This window comes from Phodopus roborovskii, unplaced genomic scaffold, assembly GCF_943737965.1.
Source record: "Phodopus roborovskii unplaced genomic scaffold, PHOROB, whole genome shotgun sequence".
Lineage (NCBI taxonomy): Eukaryota > Metazoa > Chordata > Mammalia > Rodentia > Cricetidae > Phodopus > Phodopus roborovskii.
In genome coordinates this window covers 20,966,130-20,989,355 of record NW_026126541.1, presented here as the reverse complement: position 1 = coordinate 20,989,355, position 23,226 = coordinate 20,966,130, and the positions used below count along the sequence as shown (strand labels likewise).

Here is a 23,226-nt window from a genome sequence, read left to right as displayed (position 1 = left end):
GGGATTGGATTGACATCAAATCCACTCAGAAACCTTTTAAATATGGCTTTAAGTTGAGATTTTACTGGCTATCAGGCACTGGTCATTGTGTAACTAAGCTAAGAGAGGGAGGGAGGGAGAGAGGGAGGGAGGACGGAAGAAGGAAGGGAGGGAGGAAGGGAGGGAGGGAGGGAGGAAGGAGCCATGACACTATGGGAGCCAAGCACCAAGAGGAGGACTTGGCTGTGTGGTTCAGGACTTTTTTTAATCTGATGATAATTCATTGATAACTCTAATTCATTGATAGATTAGTGTGGAGTGGGGGTTGGATCATGCTCTACAGTGCACCCGTGGAGGTCAGAAGCTAACTCCTGTAGTCAGTTCTCTCCTTACCACGTGGGTTCTGGGGCCTGGACTCGGGTCATCAGGCCTGGTGGCAAACATCTTGAGCTGCTGCACCATCTGCTCAGCCCTTTCTATTAACCCTTTACCATCCATATTGGGAGCGTGGCATAAAAGGGCCATGGGCTGAATGTAATCTGAACCGATCTGTCCTCTCAACAGAAGGAGGACTTGCCGGACCCGAGAGCTGCAGGCCTGTATGAGTTCTGTTTCAGCGACTTCCCCGTTACAGAGCACGAGTTGGTTAAGTGCGGGCTGCGGCTGTTTTTTGAAATAAATGCGGTGGAGAAATTCAAAGTGCCGGTCGAGGTCAGGTGGCATTTTGCTTCAAAAGCGTTTAGATTCTGTTGCTGTGCTTTACTGGTGTTTTCCGTGGTTCCAAAGATTAGCCCAAGTTAGGATTTCAAATTATCATTAACTCTGAGAATACATCGGCTTAAACTCTGTCAACAGGACCAGCATAGCTATTTAGATAAGCATGCCCCAGGCCTCCCATCCTTTAGCAGTCTGTTGTAAAGTCTGAACAGTTGCTGCCTTTGGGTAACAGGTTCTTACGAGGTGGATGTACACAGTGAGGAAAGGGTACCGCCCTGTCACCTACCACAACTGGCGGCACGGATTCAATGTGGGGCAGACCATGTTCACTTTGTTGATGGTAGGTACGGATGCTGGAAGCCATTGAAAGGGTTTGCAACTCTGACTAGTTCCCACTTGGGAAATGACAAGGAGTGGGAATGGCCTGTCAGGTCAGAGCTACCATTTGACGTTCATGGACAAGATCCCACAGACTCTCACCCTTTCTCAGCTGCTCCCCGGGCACATGGCTTGATTATCAACCAGAAATGCACATGTGTGTCATTTTAAAGGAAAATCCAGGCACTCCTAGGTTTTGAACCTGCCTGGGATGACACAAGACTCAGTAAATACAAAACTAGTCTTTGGTGGAAACATGGGGACAGCTCAGCCCGGCCCCCCTTGCAGTCAGACTAGGCTGGGTGTAAGATGTGCTGACCTCTAAAAGATATATTCATGCATCTTTCTAGACAGGGAGACTAAAGAAATATTATACAGACCTTGAAGCGTTTGCCATGCTTGCTGCTGCCTTCTGCCATGATATCGACCACAGAGGCACCAATAATTTGTACCAAATGAAGTAAGTGAATGTGTGCATTGTGCTGACCCATGCTGGTGGATGCCAGAATGTGCCTGGGGAGGGATGAAGGACCTCCCCTGTCCTCCATGATCCACAGCCCAGCTACGTCCTCTAACTCTTTATGGTTTCGGGACTATTCTATGCCTCCTGAACTATAGCCTCGTGACAGCATCTGCTCTTTTCCCATAGTGCTTTGTGCCTCGTCCTTTCTGTTTCCACTTCTGAGGTCCCCCAGCTTTGTTCACGTAACTTTAATCAGAGTACTGGATTCAAATATCCGAGTGTATTAATCTTAGGCTTACACTAATGTATACCCAGTAGGCCTACACTAATGATGTATACCCAGGGACTGTGCCCCGTTCAGGTAAAACTCGTGCCTTTTGGGGGCGTGTGGCCCTTCCCTTCCTGGCCCTTTGCTTTCACCACACGGCCCTCAGCTGACCCTCTAGCATAGCATCATGCCATCTCCCTCTCTTGGCTGGAGAAAGGAAGTAATGATGCCGGTGCAGACTTGTGTCAGACAGATTTAGATTTACAAGTCGTTTACTTTCTGAGCCTTGCTTTCCTCATCTGGACAGTAGGAATTATAATAATGATGCGCAGCTGCAGATTAGGTGGATCCATGCGTATAAAATCCTCAGCCACACGCCACCCTCAGCCCTAACGAATGACCCAGCATCCTCCAGAGGCACAGAAGTGTTCCAGGCATGATAGACTCTGTGGTATAGGCTTGTAGGCTCTCACTACTTCCTGGCTGGAAAACCTTAGGCAGCTCACTTATTCTGAGACTCAGTTTCTTAACTGGAAAATGGGTATGACATTGACCTGTCAAAGATTGCTGTGGGAGTCAAGTGAGATTACTGCTATGAACCCTGTGTGCCAGGGACTTCAGATAAAGGCACTCGTGAATGAAAAGCACGTTCCGGGCAGTCTCTTCACACTTTGAACAACTGTCCTGTCCACCTCCATCTTGAGAGGAGCATCTCCACTGAAGCTGTTTTCCAGGACATCACCACACCATCAGCCCATGCTGCCCATTACTCCCTCACTGAGGCAGGGGTCCTGGGGCAGGGAGGAGGGGCAGTGGAGTCCTCTCATTCTCCTCCAAAGAAACGGAGACTTATTGGGCATCTCTTTTCCACTTACTTTTCTTTCTTTTGTTCTTCATCTCTGTCTTTTCCGTGACAGTGTTGCTACAGAAGGCAAACCTTAATCTTACAATCTTCCCACCACAGTTGGGATTGCAGTTGTGTGGCGCCAGGCCTGGTGTGTTAAACACCTCCTGTGTGCTGGAGACTGATCTAAGCAGGCAGTAGGCCTTGTCTTGTTTTACCTCCCGCTGCCACACATTAACCGCCTCTCTCCCGGATGGGTAAACAGACTGGGAAAGACTTGTCCTAGGTTAGAGTCAGCAGCAGAGCTAGATAAGGCACCTTCTTGCCTGCGGGTTTTCAGGATGGACGGAGCCACAGCCAGGGCCTCACAATGACCTGGTTTCCTATTCTGTTGGTGTTTTCCAACCCTTTGTCCTCCGCAAATTGGACAGGAGGTGTGTGCACTGATGGAAGAGTTTCCTGACATCAGACTGGGGTCAAATACATCTTCATCCTCAGCATGGGTTGAGCCCTCTGGCAGCTCCACTAAGTTCCTGGTATCAAATGGTCTCAAACTTCCCCCTCGCCCACCCCCCATGTCCGTACAGAGTCCCTGCGTTACTCCTGCTGCATGTGCATAGGAAGAACTGCTTAGAATACCTCAGAGATACTGCTCCATTGGCAAATGCCGTCCTTGGGAATGTTCCTTTTCACTCTGATTGTAGCAGGAAGACCACCTGCAGAGTGACCAGAAGCTGTTGGGACACGGGACTCCTGGATTGACCCTGTGCCTTTGGTCTGATCTCTTGCCTCCAGGATGTCTGACCCCTTATCTCTCAGACTATGCCCTCTGACAACACCCGAAAGCTCTCGTTTTTTTCCATTTTGATTATTCCAGGTTCCTGTGTACTCTTGCTGGCTTTGTTTTCCCAGCCTCTTGGTTTGTTTCATCCTGTGTATGTTTGTAGATTTCTTTCCCCTCTCTTCACCTCTGCTCTCTTATTTTTTGTTCTCTGATATTTCTGTCATCTTGGACAAATGCAGTAGCTAGCAGAAAAATATTGAGAGTTATACATTTCCCTTCAGTTTCCCCTATGCATATTGTATTTTGTAGTCTGCCCTTAATTATTTTCCATAACGGAGGACCCATCTGCTCACAAGGCAGAGGCTCCCTCTATTCTGGTATGATCCTAACAATTGAACTGAAATTGGTCTCTATATATAATTTTTATTTCTCCTAGTTTGGGCCTCTTCATATGCAGGAATAAGTATGGTTTCTCACCCATTGTCACCCCTTCATGCATTAAAAAGAATGAAAACATCTTTCTTACCAAAGTATTTCCTTTCCAGGCTGAACACACTCAGGTTTTGAAAACGTTGAGGCATTGCCTTGGAGGATCTTGCTACATAGTGTAAGATGACTCAAAATCCTGATCCTCCTGCCTCAGCTTCCTGCATGCTGGGATTATAGGCATGTACCACCCGGCCCAGCTTGAACTCTTAATAACTGTAGTTCCCACCACATAGTTTAGCATGATTCTCTGCACTCACTCCAGTGTTTCTGTTACTTCAAAACTGTGAATCCCAAAATTTGACATGATAATCCAGACATGCCTTGAAGTTCTCTATATTCAATCCCACTGAAAGTTCATCTCCCTAAAAGTAGTTCTTCAAAACTATTTATTGGTGTGTGTGTGTGTGTTGTGTGTGTGTGTGTGTGTGTGTGTGCGCGCGCGCGCGCGTGTGTGTACACTACCATACACATTTAGAGGTCAAAAGACAGCCTTCAGTAGCTTGTCCTCTCTGTGTATCCTGTGGATTCTTTGGGTATCAAACTCAGGCTTGGTGGCAAATACCTTCACCCACTGAACCATTTTACCAGTCCTTAATTCCTTAATCTACTCTTAATTATAGCTTGGTGTTCTTGTGGGACTCCCAACAACGTGTGTGTGTGTGTGTGTGTGTGTGTGTGTGTGTGTGTGTGAGCAGGTATCTCTGGCTCTCTTGCTGCACTTGGGACCCCTTTCTCCCACTGGATTGCTCTATCCAGCTGTGATATGAGGGTCTGTGCCCAGTCTTAATATATCTTGTTAGACCATGTTAGGAAGATATTCCTGGGAGGCCTGCTTTTTGGGGGGGGGTGGGAAGAGGAGGAATTGGTCTGGGGAGGGGGAAAGTGGGGGAAGGAACTGGGAGGAGTGAAGGGAGGGGACCCAGAGGTCAGGATGTAATGCATGAGAGAAGAATAAAGGAAATAAATAAATAAATGCCCATTTGAGCCACACTTTGTCAGACCATGATTTAAGATTTCCCTCCAGGTTTTTGTCATGTGGAAATCAGGCAGTCATGTTTCCACTGATGTTCATTTGTGTGTCGGTAACATGCTTCAGGCAGAGCCAAGGGCAGGGCTCCAGGCACCGGACTGGAGAGATGCTTCAGGAAAACAATTGAGACAGTCAATGAAGCCACACTCCTGGGTACTGCTCCAACTATGTGAATGAAAGCAGGGTGAACACAAGCTCAGCGTTCATGGAAGATTCCATGAGGGAGGTGCCTTCCCAAGTGACAGGCTGAAATCGCCACCCCGCTGTCACTGGGTTTCCACAGAAGGGCATCTCACACCGCCTTGGCATCGTTTTCTCATCCCACATCTTCTCTGAAGTTCTCAGTGATTATTTATAGACCATCTGTTTGAGCAATTACAGAACCAATCTCCCTGTCCTCCCATGCACAAATCACGCCATTTTCTACTTCTGAAGTATTTGTGAGTCATTTGTAATCACGCAGGCATTTTGTTCCTAATTATTTCAGCATGTGCTCCCCAAACACAAGAGACACAGCACATTGCCCCCACCCCCACCACAAGCAAATTTTACAGTTGTGCTGTTATTCAATGCAAACTATTAATTAATTCAAGTAAAATTAATAATTTTCTAGTTGTCTCAATACTGTCTCTTACAGCACCCGAGAGTGACTGGAGACTACAATCAGGGATCATATGTTGTATATCATTGTTGATTATATTTATTCTCCGTTAACTTAGAGTAGTTTCTTCATCTTGTGTCCCAGGATACTGTTTTTGAAGAGTCTAAGGAAGTTGTTCTCTGGCATCCCTCTCTATCTGGATGTACTTCATGCTTCCTGATCACTAAATATGTCATTAGTCATTTTGGCAGTTCTTTCCATGTGTACTGTGCCCTTGGGATATTGGTGTAAGGAGGTTCATGGTATCAAGGTGTCCCGTTATCTGAAATTTTAAACTCCTTGTGGTTAAATAGGCAGGCTGCTGTCTCTTGTTTAGTAATCTCTCTGTGTAGTGGAACATTCACCAACTCTGTAGCAGTCAGATGTCACGTGGTACTTCAAGAATGAGTAAATATTTGGCTTCCCAATAACAAATTTGGCCAATTTGAATTTTAATATTTAATTAGTTCTCTGAGTTTTTGTACATGTTCTAATCATATTTACCCCTCTTGTTCTGACTCTTCCCAGACCCACCCTTTTCCCTTCTCCATCCACCCAACTTTGTGTCTTTTTGTCACCAAAACAAATTTGTGTTGCCCAAATATTCTTCAATGTGTGGTCTTCTACTAGGACCAGATCTATTTTTCAGGGGCTCCACACTTAGAGAAAAGTGACCCTTTCTTTTCCCCAGCAGCTAATAACTGCCAATAGCTCTATGGCTAGGAGCGGGAATCTGCTTCAGCTCCTACTCCATGCTGGGACTTAGTCTGGCTTGGGCTTGTACAGGTTTTGTGCATGATGTCTCTACCTCTGTATGAGTCTAGAAGATATTATTTCCTTGGGGTAATCCACTGCCTCTGGTTCCTAGACTCTTTCTACCCCCTTCAGACATTTGTGTCCTGTTGTGTGGTGATTCCTGGAACCCTGGGAGCAGGGCCGTGTGGAATATGTATCCCATTTAGTGCTGACTTTGCTGCAGTGTCCTAAACATTGTATTCTCCTCTAATAAATGATAGTTTTGGTTACTGCACCTGTCGGTGACTTGGCAGTGCCTCCTCCCCACAATGTTCTGTTCTTTGTTATGCATAATGGAAATTCTCTAGAGTTGCCACTAATTTGTATTTGATTCCTGGAATAATTAATTAATTAATTAATTAAGTTTATGGTTTTTGAGACAGGGCCTGGCTATGTAGCCCAGGCTGGCCTCCATCTTGTAATCCTCCTGCCTCAACCTTCTGGTTCAGGTTTATGACCCCCAACCCCAGCTTGGAGACTGTTAATGGACAGTCAATGCAGATAGTTTATGAACTTCCACAATTTGACAGATGTTACGTAAGTCATAGGACAGCACCACATCTGGAGACCCTAAGGGTTTATACTTAGAGATCAGACTTAATAGTTTAAATAATTCAAGTAATTCAACCACTTAGATATCAGACCGCCACCCCCTCCCTTATTTTTTACTTTTTGGAGACAGAGTCTCACTATGTAGCTCTGGCTGTCCTGAAATTCCTTATGTAGACCAGGCTGGCCTTGAACTCACAGAGATAAATCTGCCTGCTTCCCAAGTGCTGGGATGAAAGATATGCAACCACCATGCCTGGCAAGTAACACTTTCTTACCTTCTAAATTAAAAATAGTATTTTCCAATATTTTATATTTGATCATTTCATACATACTGAGTAGGGAAGGAGACAAGACATGAACAAGAATTCTAGAAGAGTGAAAATGCTGTATTGGATGGATTTCTGTGCAATCTCTAAGCTGATGAAGCTCTGCTGTATCCTTTTCTTCCTAGGTCCACATCTCCACTTGCAAAGCTTCATGGGACTTCTATTTTAGAGCGACATCACCTGGAATATAGCAAGATTCTCTTGCAGGATGAGGTATGAGACTTTGTCTCTAGGGAAGCTTACAGGTTCTGAATCTAAGACTACTCCAAGAGCTAGGGGAAAAATGGTCTTCAGTGATGACACTGGTGATGTATCCCCTTATGCAAGTATAGTTCTCATGTCCCTGCCTCAGTACAATGACAGAAGTTGCTATACTGCATCTATGTTCTGATGACAAAAGTCACAGAATCCCTGGGCCCATTGGTGAAGAGGGCAAAAAGGCTCTGTCACATCGAAGCATCTATTTACACATATAAAGGGGGCGGAGCAGCTGTGCAGCCACTGCTTTTCCTGCTCATGGTGCACACCCTGCAGAGTGTGCTGTGGACCTTGGAGGGAGTCAAATTTTGGTAATGCAGGCTCGGATCAAGATATGAGACTCTCTTGTCGATGCCCGGTTTATTAGGAGCCTTTGTTTTGCTGTGGGACAGTCTTCACGGGCCAGTATCCCTGAAGCATTTTCAGAGCATCCCTCTTCACACCACAATGGAGCAAAATCAGCTCTAATCTGTCAGCTCCGCTGTGCCTCGTAAGGCAAATATATTTAAAGAACTTCACTGGAATATCCCGCCACATAACGTTAAAGGCATGTAGTAGCTACGTGTTTCTCCTGGGTTTTGAGAGTTTATAATAGAGGCAAACCTTTCTATCTCTGTTTTTCGTGGTCTTTGTTTTGAGATCTAACCTAGTAAGGTTGCCAATCTTGATTGTCCACTTGACACAGCTGGGGAGAAAAAGCCTCAGCCGAGGAATCACCTCCATCAGCTTAGCCCGTGGGGCCATTTATGAAGATTTCTTACTTGTTAATTGATATAGGAGAGCCCAGCCCACTGTGGGCAGTGCCATGCCTGGGAAGGTAGTCCAGGGTTGTACAAGAAGTTTGCTGAGCATGAGCCTTTGGAACAAGCCAGTAAGAAGTGTTCCTCCATCAGAGCCTGCCTCAAGCTTATGCTTCAGGTTCCTGCCATTCCTCTCCATGATGCTTTTGGTTAAGGGGTTTACCAGCATCAGAGATGCAAACTAGAAAGCCTGGCTTTGATGGCTATGCAAACGATTATTATTCTTTCTAAAAAGGAATATTGCCTCTCAGTAATGTATACTGTCTTTTCAAGGACCTGTCTACAATGCTATTCAACCTCTAATTGCAGATGTTTAAAGCTCTGTCAATATGGTTGCTAGACAACACAATCACATAGCGTATTTATGAGCAGTCAAATTGACCACAAAAAAATTGACACTTTAGCTCATAATATATGCCTTTTGTATTTTAGGAAAACAGTATAAAAAAAATAAATCCACCAAAAGTTTTCATATTTTTAAAAGGAGAAATCCTTGGAATTTATTCAGCAATCTTGGCTCTTGTGGACATTACTTAGACATTTTTTTTTTCATCTTGTAATACAGTGAACTGAAATGTATTTACATTTCATAGAGTTTGACACATAGGCCTGTATTCCAAACCAGACAGAAACAGCTTGTGACCTGAGTGAATAGGTGGAGATATTGTTAGTCAAATTTATAAGAACACACACACACACACACACACACACACACAATTAGGGACTGGTGTGCCTAGAACTGGGCTAGAGACCAGGCTTCCTGGCTTGTTTTGGCACACATGCCTTTCTCTTCATAGTGTTTTTAGAAAAATGTGCAGGGATAGGGAGTTGAAATATTACATGCTCATATATTTTAAGAATTAATAGCCATTTGAAGACATTAGGGGAAGAGATTGCAGATTTGGCATTTCTTAACAGCCAAGGATTAATTTTTTTTTTTTTTTTGGAAAATAATGTCCCCGACTAATAAAAATGTCATGTTATTCTTCCCTTAAAAAAAAAAAAAAAAGAATTAATAGCTTAGGAATTAAAAAAAAAAAACCCACCTAACTCCACTATAAAAATTCAAGTAATAGGTGAAATGTGGAGAAAAAAAACATAAATGGAAGTGATGGCATTAAATTCTACCACCCAGAAATGGCCATTCTATTCATACTGGATGAACCTCGCTGCTGTAGTATGGTGGCGTGGTGGTGTGGTGTGGCGCCTGTAACCTAACACTTAGGAGGGGGAGGCAGAAGGATGAAACAGACATCAGAGAAAACCCACATTGGATCTGGACTGAGATGCCTAGTGGAGTATTGTGAACAGTCCCAAGAAGGAATAAGATTTTCTCCTTCCTTCCTTCCTTCCTTTCTTCTTTTCTTCCTTCCTTCTTTTCTTTTTCTTTTTCTTTCTTTTTTTTTGAGACAGGGTTTCTCTGTATTGCTTTGGAGCTTGTCCTGGAACTCCCTCTGTAGACCAGGCTGGCCTTGAACTCACAAAGATCCTCCTGCCTCTGCCTCCCAAGTACTGGGATTAAAGGTGTGCACCACCAGTTCCTAGCTAGAGACAATATCTGGCTGGAGAGATGTCTCAGAGGTTAAGAGCACTGGCTGCTGTCCTGAGTTCAATTCCCAGCAACCACGTGGTGGCTCATAACCATTTATGATGAGATCTGGTGCCCTCTTCTGGCATGCAGGCATACCTGTAGGCAGAACACTATGTACATAATAAAATAAATCTTTTAAAAAAAAAAAAAAAAAAAAAAAAGAAGGGGTATGATTTTTTTCATCCAGACAGGTTTTTTTTTTTTTTTCCCCCTGTAATGTGGGAGTTTGCTGGCCATTGCTTGACTCTACTCATCTAAAAATACTGACTACAGTTGTGACAGTTGTGACAATGAGCTCAGCGTTTTAACAAAACAAATGGTAGATTGCTGTCTACCAGCTGCACATGTCTTGAGAAATGTCAGCTCTTGTCCCACATGTAAAAAGGTGGCCTCCATGAAAACTTGTCATGCCTGGAACTTGAGTTCCTGGGCAAAACACAAAAGTCTTCTGGAATGACCGATAGCCAGATTCGGTTTGGGATTGAAGATTTTGTTTAATTTTATTTTAATCTGGAGCTAGTCTCAAAACTCTATATAATAAATAATATTATCATAATAGAGATACAACAGTGAGTTAACTTGTAGCAATTTTAATTCTCCAAGTTTTCTTCACTGGAGTTGACCTTGCACAGGTCTTTATTGAGCACAGACTATGAGTCAGGCAGTTGGAAGGCAAGTTTATCCCAACAGAGAAAACAAAGGCAGGCGTTAGGCCTGTGTCCAGTATATGCAGCTATCAGTGGTAAAGCTGGGACCTGGCTTCTTGCTGAAAGGCATTGTGGAACAAAAACTGAGAGCATGCACCGTGTGGACAGGCTACACTGCCCTGTTCTGGCTGTTTAACCCAAAGAATGTGGCTTCACATCTCTGCTTTGTGGTTTGCCATAGAAGCATTCATGAAGCATTTAGAAGCCGGTTGGTTATGAAATACTCTGCATTATTTTCTTCCTTTCTCCATACAGTCCTACAGACTACTGCCTTTCTCTCTGGTGGAATTGTCCTGTATATTGTCACTATCACCTTCATTTGGCAATACTATTGTACACGTGTCCTCTGTCCTGAATGACTAAAATGGTTCATCCAAAACACCACAACTTTTAATAACCACTCCAAGTTTTGTATTCTGGTAATCTAGAAAGTAAAGAACTGAATAACTCCTATATGAAGAGATTATTCACGAGAAACTCTGAAAAAGAGATATAATTCTTTGTAAGATATTGCATGCAAACATTTTAAGGATAACACAGGGAGGGACATTGTTTTCCTATATATGTGAATATTAGTGTAGACGGCTGTTTCTGAGAGACAGTGATTTTGTGGTTACTCTAGAATTAGCTTATCGGCAGAGACACATGGGTAACCACTGGACATCCCAGAAATCTTTTTTTTTTTTTAAACACTGCTTCAATTAATACAAATAAGTTTTTATTCTTTTGTTATATTTTCACATGGTACCAAAAGAGAACAAGTTATTTATTCTAAAATGTAGACCTAGGGGAGCTGAATCTATTTTTAGAATTTAAATGACCTACTCAAAGAAGAGGAGAGACATATACTTAAACCATGAGATTAAAAAAATAGACATCAGGGTCTGGGGAGATGGCTCAGTGGTTACAAGCACTGGTTGCTCTTCCCAGCACTGTCTGTAATTCCACCTCCAGGGGATCAGACACCCTCACACAGACATACACACAGGCAAAACACCAATGAGCATACAATAAAAGTAAATAAATCTAAAAAAAAAAAAAGATACCAAAAAGTTTTGAAGGACAGGATATATCAACTCACTAAGTGTGGTTTTCTTTGATTTGCTTGTTGAACCAAAGATCAATTGCAGGTTGTATTTTATTGTGAATTGTTCATCCTTTCTTGTGAATTGTTCATTTTACAGAGTTTAAACATCTTCCAGAATCTAAGCAAGCGGCAGTTTGAAACAGTGATCCATTTGTTTGAGGTTGCAATAATAGCCACTGACCTGGCGTTGTATTTCAAGTAAGTATAAGAATGGCTATCAGAATGCTCCTGAGCCCAGCGTGTTTCTGCCTTCCATGAACTGCACTGAAGGTAAAGGCTTGTTCACTCTGCTGGAGAGATGGCCCATTACCTGTGAGCATTTGATATTCTTGCAGAGGACTGGAGTTGGATTCCTAGAACCCAAGCTGGGTGGCTCACAATGGGCTCTAACTCTGGCTTCAGGGATGTAATGTTCCATCTGCCCTCTGTTGGCATCCACACATACATATACATTTTAAAAACTGGGCTCACAAACCTGTTTTCCTTTTGGAGTTACAGTTATTCTCAAGATCATTGATTGACAGTGAACTTGCTCTGTTTTGGAGATATACTTTGGAAGCATGAGTCTGCCCTGTTAAATAGCTCGTGGTCCAAAGCGCAAACAGAAGGGTATAGAATAATGTCAAGAAACTGCACACCATGGCTGTGTGTTCCAGTAACTCACCATGGTCCAGAATCTAGTATTTAACTAGATTTGTGCCCAGAATCTGGTATGTGTTATTTCAGGCTCAGAAATTTGATCCTGTGAGAGTTTTGGATTGAGCAATCTTGATGATTCTAACACACGAACTAAACTTACAAAACTTGAGTTTTTACACAGCAGAGGGCCAAGGACAGCAGATATGCCAAGCATCTGCACATTCTCTTCTAAGTGAAATTTAAGTTTCATGGTGAACACTGACTAGAAAGAGGTGGAGTATTTCTAGGATCCAAATATTTGGTGACTCTGGCTCTGTCAAATTTTGCCTTGCTAATCGTCCTTGAAAATCTAACTACTAGATAGTCCAGCTATGACTACAAATGCTGAGGACAATGTAATGGTACCCAGACACCCAGGGCTCACATTCCCACTGGTGGTGACCCATCATGTCACATATGCTTCAGAATCTAGGGGTCTTTGGTTTTTCTCAAGGCAAGGTTTCTCTATGGCTATTCTGAAACTTACCTGTAGGCCAGGCTGGCCTCAAACTCAGAGATCCTCCTGTCTCTGATTCCCAAGTGCTGGGATTAAAGGCATGCATCGCCACCACCCAGCTCAGAATTCAGTTTTTAAGGACAGAAGCAGAAGCAGTGCCATGATTGGGACACTCCATCCCCATTTCATCCCAAAGTCCTCTTACCTTCCAAAGAACGCTATCTGACACTGATGCACTCCATACTTTCTATGTAGGACTGCTGTGTGTGTCTAGGGTTTTTTCTCACATATGGCACCACACTGTCTGCAAATGCATTTCTGCAACTCACTTCTCCCACACAACATTGTATTTTAAAGGTTTGCCTGTGATGTCATGACATTTCTAGATTGATTAAAAATATTCATGTTGAAGCACTACAAATGGATTATACGGCATTCAGTAGCACATCAGATTCAGGACAAGACCCCAGGGAAGCCAAACAAACCTGCAGTTGAAAATGGATGAAAGAAGCCGGATGGTGGCGGCACACACCTTTAATCCCAACACTTGGGAGGCAGAGGCAGGTGGATCTCTGTGAGTTCGAGACCAGCCTGGTTTGCAGAGAGTTCCGGGACCTCCAAAGCCTCAGAGAAACCCTGTCTCAAAAAACTAAACAAACAAACAAACAAACCAGATGAATGGATGACAGGAAAGGCAAGAGGGCTTAGTAGGTGACGCAAATGCCATACAAGTAGGAGGATCAGAGTTTGGATTCCTCAACACCCATACAGAAAGTTGAGAGCGACAGGGAGCAAGTGTATCCCCAGCATAAGGAGAGAATAATAGTGAGGACAGCTGAAAAGGGGCCCATGGAGGAAAGACACCCGATGCCCACCTCCGGCTTTTACACATAAATGTGCACCTATCCTCCCATCCCTATTCAGCCCTCACACACAAACAAGCGCACAATCAGAAATAGCTATATGGTGGATGGATGGATATATAGTAAATTAAAAGGTTTACCTTGATAATACACAGAGAGCCAACTCTCTTGCTTCAATCGTACAGCGTTTAACTGTTGGATAGACAACAATTCCCTTATACCCCTCCGCATAAAAACATTCCGATTGTGTCTTATCTCCATTATTGCCCACAACGCTGCATTGCAGTTTCTACACGTAGAGTTGGGAGGGAGTGTGGAGAGGTGCACACATGTTGTGTGTGCCACCATGCAGTATTGGGCCCTGCTGTTTACTTTCTACCAGCAGCATGCCGGGGCCCTCTGACCCCATATCTGAAGTACTCTTGATCTGGACACATTGGATTCTAGTTTCCTAACCTATTGAGAATGGGAAGATACTCCACTGTGTAGGTCTGGGTCTCCCAATTGCCAATGAGACCAGTCATCCATGTATGTTAGCCTCTGTGTTTTTGTTGGGAGTGCGTGCTGTGATGGTACAGCTCCTGGTCTTTGTGTCTCTGTCTTGCCTTTTTGCTTATGTGAACTTTTGGTTTTACTGGATTCAAACTTTCATGGGTCCTCCCACTCTGTGGTTGGTACCTTTTCTGCCTCTAGCCTTCTCTATGCCAGAGATAGTCAGAACTGCCTGCTCTCAACCCTGGCTCTTGGCCCCTGCTAGGCAGACAGCCCGAGGCAGAATGGGAACACAGAATATGAAAAGCAGGAACTTAGGATCATTTTCTGTGGAAAAATTGATACACAGATATATCTTTTCCAGGAAGAGAACCATGTTTCAAAAGATTGTTGATGCCTGTGAACAAATGCAAAGTGAAGAAGAAACAATCAAGTATGTGACTGCCGACCCAACTAAAAAGGAGGTCATTATGTGAGCAGTCAGAATATTTATTCCTTTTAGTGAAACAGCAGGGTTTGCATTTTTTTCCTAGTTTAATAGTTTTTCTTTTCTTCTTAAGGGCCATGATGATGACTGCCTGTGACCTGTCTGCCATCACTAAGCCCTGGGAGGTGCAGAGTCAGGTAAGTCCCACAGCATTTCCTGTCCTGTCACAGGCCTGTGACTTGTCACACACCTGTGACCTGTCATCACACACCTGTGATCTATCATCACACACCTGTGACCTGTCATCACACACCTGTGATCTATCATCACACACCTGTGACCTGTCATCACACACCTGTGATCTATCATCACACACCTGTGACTTGTCATCACACACCTGTGATCTATCATCACACACCTGTGACCTGTCATCACACACCTGTGATCTATCATCACACACCTGTGACCTGTCATCACATACCAGTGATCTATCATCACACACCTGTGATCTATCATCACACACCTGTGACCTGTCATCACACACCTGTGATCTATCATCACACACCTGTGACCTGTCATCACACACCTGTGACCTGTCATCACACACCTGTGACCTGTCGTCACACACCTGTGATCTATCATCACACACCTGTGATCTATCATCACACACCTGTGACCTATCATCACACACCTGTGATCTATCATCACACACCTGTGACCTATCATCACACACCTGTGATCTATCATCACACACCTGTGATCTATCATCACACACCTGTGACCTGTCATCACACACCTGTGACCTGTCATCACACACCTGTGACCTGTCATCACACACCTGTGATCTGTCATCACACACCTGTGACCTGTCATCACACACCTGTGATCTGTCATCACACACCTGTGATCTATCATCACACACCTGTGACCTGTCATCACACACCTGTGACCTGTCATCACACACCTGTGACCTGTCATCACACACCTGTGATCTGTCATCACACACCTGTGATCTATCATCACACACCTGTGACCTGTCATCACACACCTGTGACCTGTCATCACACACCTGTGATCTGTCATCACACACCTGTGACCTATCATCACACACCTGTGACCTGTCATCACACACCTGTGACCTGTCATCACACACCTGTGACCTGTCATCACACACCTGTGACCTGTCATCATACACCTGTGATCTATCATCACACACCTGTGATCTATCATCACACACCTGTGACCTGTCTGCTACCATTAAGCCTTGGGAGGTGCAGTCAGGCAAGTCCAGCACATTTCCTGTCCTGTCACACACCTGTGGCCTACCACACATCTGTGATTGTCACACACCTGTCTGCCAGCATCACACCCTGGGAAGTGCAGGGTCAGGCAAGTCCTGAGGCATTTCCTTTCTTGTCACACACATCAGGTCTTGCCTAAATCTCATGAAGAGCCAGAGTATTCTTTGGCAACCCCCCTCTCCCAGTCCTATTCTGGTCTTTATAAACAGCAGCAGGTCAGTGGGTCACTGGAACATGTCTCAGAACAAGGAAGATACAGGAGGTTTTGGAAAGAAAATGGAGGGGGGTGGTGGTGAAAGCAGGGGACAGAATTCCTTATTATTGGACAAGCCATAAATATTTTCTGTGGAGGATACAGGATTTAGAGATAGCCTGGGCTACATAATAAGACCTGTCAAATGACGTCAGCATGTGAGCTCTTCAGTGGGCAGGTAAGTCAGGACAGGCCCCGGTGGAAGGGGTGGTTCGGTCAGCTGGTGTTGCTCCCTGGGCTCTTCCACAATGTACCGGAAGGTGCTGACAGAGCATCCACATTCAGATCCGTTCTTTATCTACTTTGGGGAGAGGGCAACATGCTTAGCTACTTGTTTTCTCATTAATTGGTTGGAAGAAGCTGCCCCCACCCCACCCCACCCCCCTTTTTTTTTCAATGACACCGAGGTGAAACCGTCAGCAGAGGAGCCAGGATTGCTTTGGTTCAGCAGCCCATCCTGATTATATCCAGAAAGAAAAAGTCATTTGGAACCCATTATCGGGGAGGGCAAATACCCCCCCCCAGCCATCCTTAAATTGTGGCTGTAGTAAAAATAAAAGTAGCTAGGTAAAAGATGGCCTGCGAAGAGGAAAAAAAAAAAAAATATATATATATATATATATATATATATATATATATATGTATGTAAGCTTTACATACATGACCCAGGAGCCTTTGTAAGTAAACAAAGAACAAAAGCTGGCTGCGAACAGTGGGCATCACAAACCACGCCTCTGTCTTTTGCAGGTCGCACTTCTTGTTGCAAATGAATTTTGGGAACAAGGTGATCTGGAACGGACGGTGCTGCAGCAGCAACCAATTGTAAAGACCTTGTCACAACCGTGTCACTTACTAAAAACCATCCCCAAATCTCAGGAAAACATCTTAAAAGGATTTACTTCTCTTTCTAGCCTATGATGGACAGAAACAAAAAGGACGAGCTCCCCAAACTTCAAGTGGGATTTATTGATTTTGTTTGTACTTTCGTATACAAGGTATGTAAACGAATCATTTGAATGAATTGTATAAACATTTAAATGAGAGTTTTTCTTCCAAACTATAACTACAGTGAACCAGGTGTGGTGGTGCACACCTGTAATCTCAGCACTCAGGAGGCGGGGGAATCAAGAGTTCAAAGTCACCTTGGACTACATGGTAAGTTTTAGGCCAGCCTGGGCTATACAGCAAGGCCTTGCTTAGAAAACAAACAAAAAGCTATCTGAAGTTTAAAAAAAAAAAATTGACCAGTGCAGAAAGCCACTAGGTCATTTCTTCCATAGTGTTTTGGATGTTGACTTTGCTTTATTCAGAGTGAGATAAAATGTCCAAGAACTCAAATATGAACCAAGCACCCGCCTACCTGACAGACAGCAAAGAGCACCTGCCTTTCCCAAGCTTCGAAAGCCCCCAGACTCATCCCCAGCAGCTCCAAACACCACCCACCTCACACGATTGGAAGGGAGCCAACTACGTGCTTAACGAGTTTCCCCACCTGCAATCTTCTGCAGGAGTTCTCCCGGTTCCACAGAGAAATCACCCCCATGCTGACCGGCCTTCAGAATAACAGAGTGGAATGGAAATCACTAGCAGAGGAGTATGAGGCCAAGATGGGGGTGACCGAAGAGGAGGCAGGAAAGCAGGAAGGAGGCGCCGTGGCTGGAAAAGGTTAGCTGGAGTCTGATTTTGTGTGTGTGTGTGAGTGGGCAGTAGCCAGAAGTGGGGGGTAGGGTGGGGTAGGTGTCACATGATAAACGTACAGAATGGATGTGCTAACAGGAAAACTGCTTTGCTGGTGCAGGCAACTGAGTATAAGAAGTTTGTGGTTTTCCAGGTTGGTTTGCCCCCAGACAAGACTGTATGCATAACTTCAGGAGGAGTTGACAGGCCCAGATTGGTCCAGGTACTGCAGAGGCTATAGTTGGGCACTAGTAGCCTCTAGAAGGTGGCTCTAGGGCATCTCTATAAAACATGGGGTCAGAGGTCAGGAATAGATGAGAACAGTTGCAAGTGACACCCTGCATTCGCTGTGAAACTCTGGGCAACTTGCTCAAACTCTCTATATTATACAGGAGGCTTTACAGATTTCCGTTTCAAGGAAGTCCTACAGGTAAAGGTAAAGTTGGCCAAGCATGTGAGGTGGCTTGAAGGAAGCTTCAAATCGGTGCTTGCCCCCCCCCCCCCCAGATACCTTCACATGGTGCTATTTTCTCTTGCTCAAAATTTCTACTCCCACAGTCACTTGTCAGGCTTGTCATTGCTTTCAGAAAGCGTGTTAAAGGGCTCACAGTGAATTATTAATCCTTCAACTGAATGTTCATATTGATAGCAGAAAGCTGGGCTGGGCTGGAGCTCCATGGCAGAGCAATTCCAAGCACTGCAGAAAGGAGAATGTCAAGTTGATGGTGGTAGATTGTCCATGCATATTCATGAGTGTGTGTTGGTGTGGGGCCTGAGGAGCTGTGCACCTTGTTGTGTGACAATGGCAGGTTTTGTCACTGACCTGGGGGCTCACCTTTTTAGCCAAGCTGGCTGTCTGGGCAAGACCTGTGTATCGGTCTGTTTTTACCTCCCCAGTACTGGGATGGCAAGCATGTACCACCATGACTAGCTTTTTCACATGGGTACTGGGAATCAAATTCAGGTCCTTGTGCCTGAGTTGGCAAGCCCTTTTCCTACTGAGATATTTTTCTTCAGGCTGCCACGTTAACGTCCAACTCCAAAGGTTAAGCACTGTAACAGTTTTGTAAGTTGTTCCTATTGGCAGAGGGTAGAAGGCCCTGCAGGAAGATGCTTTTACCTAACTGCACCATTTGGTCAGACTTTACTCAGTTCATTGAGAGAGGGATTATTTGCCTTATTAAAGTTATAGATGTCTCTTAAAAGACTAAAAGCAGGATTTTCCGATGCCTTCATACCCACTCATTAAAATATTCACGGGGTATGTGTTCTCACAAAGCTGTGGTAGGTAGGTCTTGCTTACCTCTAAAGGGAGAGCTGGGCATCAAGCAACCAATGCGTAATCTGACAGTGAGCCTTGGAGAAAGCATGGGTTGTATACCGAGAGCACAGTAAGACTTCCCTGAAAATGGGGTGTCTGTGCTGAAGTCCCAAGACAGTAAGTCCCAACTTATATAAAGGTGCAGAGGTGAGTGGGGAAATAAGATGTGGAAAATTACTACTGAAGTGGGAATAAGCTTGGTGTAGCAGAACAATTTAAAAACACACATGTGTAGTAAAGAGGGGATGGAAACCCAAGTACCAGATGAAGCCGGTAGTGCAGCCAGAGCTGCATCACAGGGAGGGGTTAGCACAGGGAGATGTGACCTGCTCTTCAGGAAGGCAGAGTTTCACTAATTTGTTAAACTTCTGAAGTTACTTTGTTTCTCCTGTTAGGATGTGAGTCGGTGAGGAGAAATTCCTTAGGACTAAGAAATTTGATGATATTGCCACCTTTCCCAAGTGGCTCCTATATTTATTCAGTCTTCATTTTTTAATACAATTGTATCAATTCTTTGATAATTTCATGTATGTGCACAATGTATTTGGATTGTTTTGACTCCAACCCCTCCTCTAATTCCTCCCAGAGTGGACACAGGTCTTCTATATGTTATTTGCATATGTTTATTTTTAATTTCTGTCTATTCCTTGAGAGTTCTTTGAGAATTATGGCCATTGTGCTCCAGGGCTTCATGTTTTGTGCCTCCGGCTCAGATTTTAGCTTGTTTAATTTCACTGAAACACTGACATGGTAACTGGGTGGCCACTTACCAAGCTTCATTTTGTTTTTTTGAGAGTCTCCCAATGTAGCCTAGGCTGTCCGGAACTCACAAAGACCTGCCTGTGCCTGCCTTCTCAGTCTGAGACTATAGGTGTGCACCATCACACCTGGCACCTGGCTATCTCTATAGTTTTTTTTTGAGATAAAGTCTCCCCATTTAGTTCTAGAATTCATAGTGGCTTGAAATCACTGAGATCCACCTGCCTCTGCCTCCCAAGTGCAGGATTAAAGGTGTGCACCACCGCACCTGGCTCTTGAGTTTTATTTTTCAATTCTTTTCCAATTTATGTGTATGAGTACTTTGCCTGTATGTATATGTGCCTGATGCATACAGAGATTAGAAGAGGGTTCAGATCACTTGGAATGGGAGTTACAGAAGATTGTGAGCCACCATGTGGGTACTGAGAATCAAATCTGAGTCCTCTGCAACAAGTGCTCTAAACTGCTGAGCCATCTCTCCAGTTCCTTGACTTTTATTTTTAAGTGAGCCAATTGTGAATTAAAAAGTGGGTTTAAACAGTCAAACCCTTTGAGTTGTTATAAGCTAACACTATTAATTATAGACCTGGCACAGATACCTTGAGACTGTTAGAATGAAAAAGCATCATATCACACTGAGTCCTAATAGTGTTTTTTCTGGTCTTTCACTAGCTGCCACAGACTTAGGAGGTGGCATCGATGACAAAAAGTCCAAAATGTGCTTAATGTTATAATAGAATCCAACTGGTCTGTATTTCAACTATCATCTTAGTTTCCAAGAAAAACCTGACTGAATTCTGTCCATAGCCCTGGAGTAACAGAACAGGAAGATCTCCGGAGACGTTGCTGTGTGACAATCCACAGAATATCTACTGTTGACCTAAAAACCCCATGAGCTAAATAAAGTGCAAAGAACAAAACAGAACAAAAAACAATGACTTTTCTGCCAGTCTGTTTTAAATTAAAAATAGCTATCTTGAAATGAGTCACAAGATACATTAAGAGTTTTTGCATGTATGTGTCTGTGTGAGTCTATGTGACATGAGCCTCTGCTGGTGAAGGCCAGACAGAAAAGGGCTTCAGATGCTCACAAACTCGAGTTAGAGGCAGTTTGAGCCACCTGACATGGGTTCTGGGATCCCAACAGGGGTCCTCTGGGAGAACAGCAAATGGTAGTAACTCTTGCACCATCTTCGGCCTGACCCACAGTATGAAACAGCTTTCTATACAATGAGCCAAAGCAAGAAGAAGCCACACAGTCATGTCAAACGTGACCTCAGACTTTGCAGACACCTTCATACATGGCTTCCATTACTGCCACTGTGCTAGACAGTGGGAGTCCTGCAGAGCTGTGGCTCCTAGCTTTAATAGGCCTTTCACGACTGCTATCTTTTTGTCTTTGGTATCTTTGAAATGTGTGAATCTTGTCTGATAGTTTTCTAAAGGGGCAAAGTCTAAGCAAAATTTGGTTGGGGAGAACCCGGCAAAAAAAGGGCAACAAACAAACAAAACAAAAAGGTGCCCCTTAACGAGAATTTGCATTTGGCATTGCCCCTTTGGGGAGCTTAGATAAGAACTTTTAGGATATGGAAATTAACTTGCTAAATGTGTAAACTGGATAGCAATTAAAAAAAAAAAAAGCCTTTTGCTACTTGTATAGCCACTTTGGAAATCAGTATGGTGGTTTCTCAGGAAAATGGGAATCAGTCTACCTCAATGCCCAGTAATTCCACTCTTAGGCATATACCCAAAGGATACACATTCATACAACAAGGACATCTGTTCAACTATGTTCACAGCAGCATTATTTGTAATAGCCAGAACCTAGAAGCAACCTAGATGCCCCTCAATTGAAGAATGGATAAAGAAAATGTGGTACAGTTACACAACGGAGTACGACTCAGAGGGGGAAAAAAAAAAACTAATGATATCTTGAAATTCAAAGGCAAATGATTGGAACTAGAAGAAACCATCACGAGTGAGGTAATCCAGACACAGAAAGACAAACATGGTATGTACTCACTCATAAGTGGATATTAGACATGGAGCAAAGGATAACCAGCCTACAAGCCATGATCCCAGAGAAGCTAGGAAACAAGGAGGACCTTAAGAGAGACATTCATGGGAAAGGGACATGATCCCCTGAGTACATTGGGAGCATAGGGGGAGGGGAGAGGCAGGTAGGAGACAGAGGAGGGGAGAAGGGGAGGGGAGAGGAGAACATGAGGGATCAGGAAAGTCAAGTTGGGGGAAAAACAGGGAAGGACAACAAGGAAAGATACCTTGATAGAAGGAGCCATTGTGGGCTTAACAAGAAACCAACACTAGGGAAATTCCCAGAACTCCACAAGGAAGACCCCAACTAAGAATCTAAGCAATAGTGGAGAGGCTACCTTAAATGCCCTTCCCTATAATGAGATTGGTGACTATCTTAAATGCCATCATAGCTTTCATCCAGTACCTGAGATCCACAGCTAAGCACTGAGCCAAACTCCTGGAATCCAGTTGTAGAGAGGAAGGAGTGATGAGCAAAGGGGTTAAGACCAGGCTGGGGAAACCCACAGAAACAGCTGACCTGAACAAGGGGGAGCTCACGGATCCCAGTCTGACAGCTGGGGAATCAGCATAGGACTGAACCAGGCCCCCTGAATGTGGGGACCTGGGCAGTCTTAGGGCCTCTGGTAGTGGAATCAGTATTTGTCCCTAGGGCACAAATAGGTTTTGGGAGCCCATTCCCTATGGAAAGATACTCTCTCAGTCTAGATACACAGGGAGAGTCTTAGTCCTGCCCCAAATGATATAACAAACTTTGATGATCCTCCATGGGAGGCCTCACCCTCCTGAGGAGTGGATGCAGGATGGGGTGGGGAGATTGGTTTGTAAAATAAGATTGTTTTTAATTTAAATTAAAAAAAAAAAAAAAAAAAGCCCTTTGCTAAGTGATGGAGTCAGTCTACCAGAGGCTGATCCCCTGCAGCTAGAAAGGCTAGACAGACATCACCTGGAGAGTGCCTGTGTCTTGTTTCCATGGACCCATGTAAACCCACACCCAGTACACAAGAGATTGCTGTGATTTTTATATGATGATCTGAATTCATATGTGAACTTTATATCAAACTGTATTTTCATTCTAAAGTATACTGTTCTACTGTAAACAATGTGTAGTCTTCCCAGTTACCATTTAATTTCACGGAACTTTAGTTTCTTGATGATCATTGGACAATGAATATACTTTTATTTTAAAAATGTTTAGCTGTAGGAATTCCAGTACTAATATCAACTTTGGTATT

The 23,226-nt window shown here is 44.0% G+C and overlaps 1 protein-coding gene across 1 annotated transcript in view; it reads left to right on the top strand.

The window, feature by feature from the left end:
* Pde6c (phosphodiesterase 6C) overlaps nucleotides 1-20,921 on the top strand; it is a 46,341-nt gene extending 25,420 nt beyond the window's left edge. Inside the window, exons 12-22 of the mRNA XM_051199671.1 lie at nucleotides 544-690; nucleotides 929-1,036; nucleotides 1,425-1,534; nucleotides 7,391-7,478; nucleotides 11,806-11,906; nucleotides 14,563-14,670; nucleotides 14,759-14,822; nucleotides 16,927-17,001; nucleotides 17,091-17,174; nucleotides 17,688-17,844; nucleotides 20,609-20,921. Coding sequence (XP_051055628.1) covers nucleotides 544-690; nucleotides 929-1,036; nucleotides 1,425-1,534; nucleotides 7,391-7,478; nucleotides 11,806-11,906; nucleotides 14,563-14,670; nucleotides 14,759-14,822; nucleotides 16,927-17,001; nucleotides 17,091-17,174; nucleotides 17,688-17,844; nucleotides 20,609-20,670 — 1,104 coding nt within the window. The 3' untranslated portion in view covers nucleotides 20,671-20,921. The remainder of the gene's footprint in view (nucleotides 1-543; nucleotides 691-928; nucleotides 1,037-1,424; nucleotides 1,535-7,390; nucleotides 7,479-11,805; nucleotides 11,907-14,562; nucleotides 14,671-14,758; nucleotides 14,823-16,926; nucleotides 17,002-17,090; nucleotides 17,175-17,687; nucleotides 17,845-20,608) is intronic.
* The last annotated feature ends 2,305 nt before the right edge of the window (nucleotides 20,922-23,226 follow it).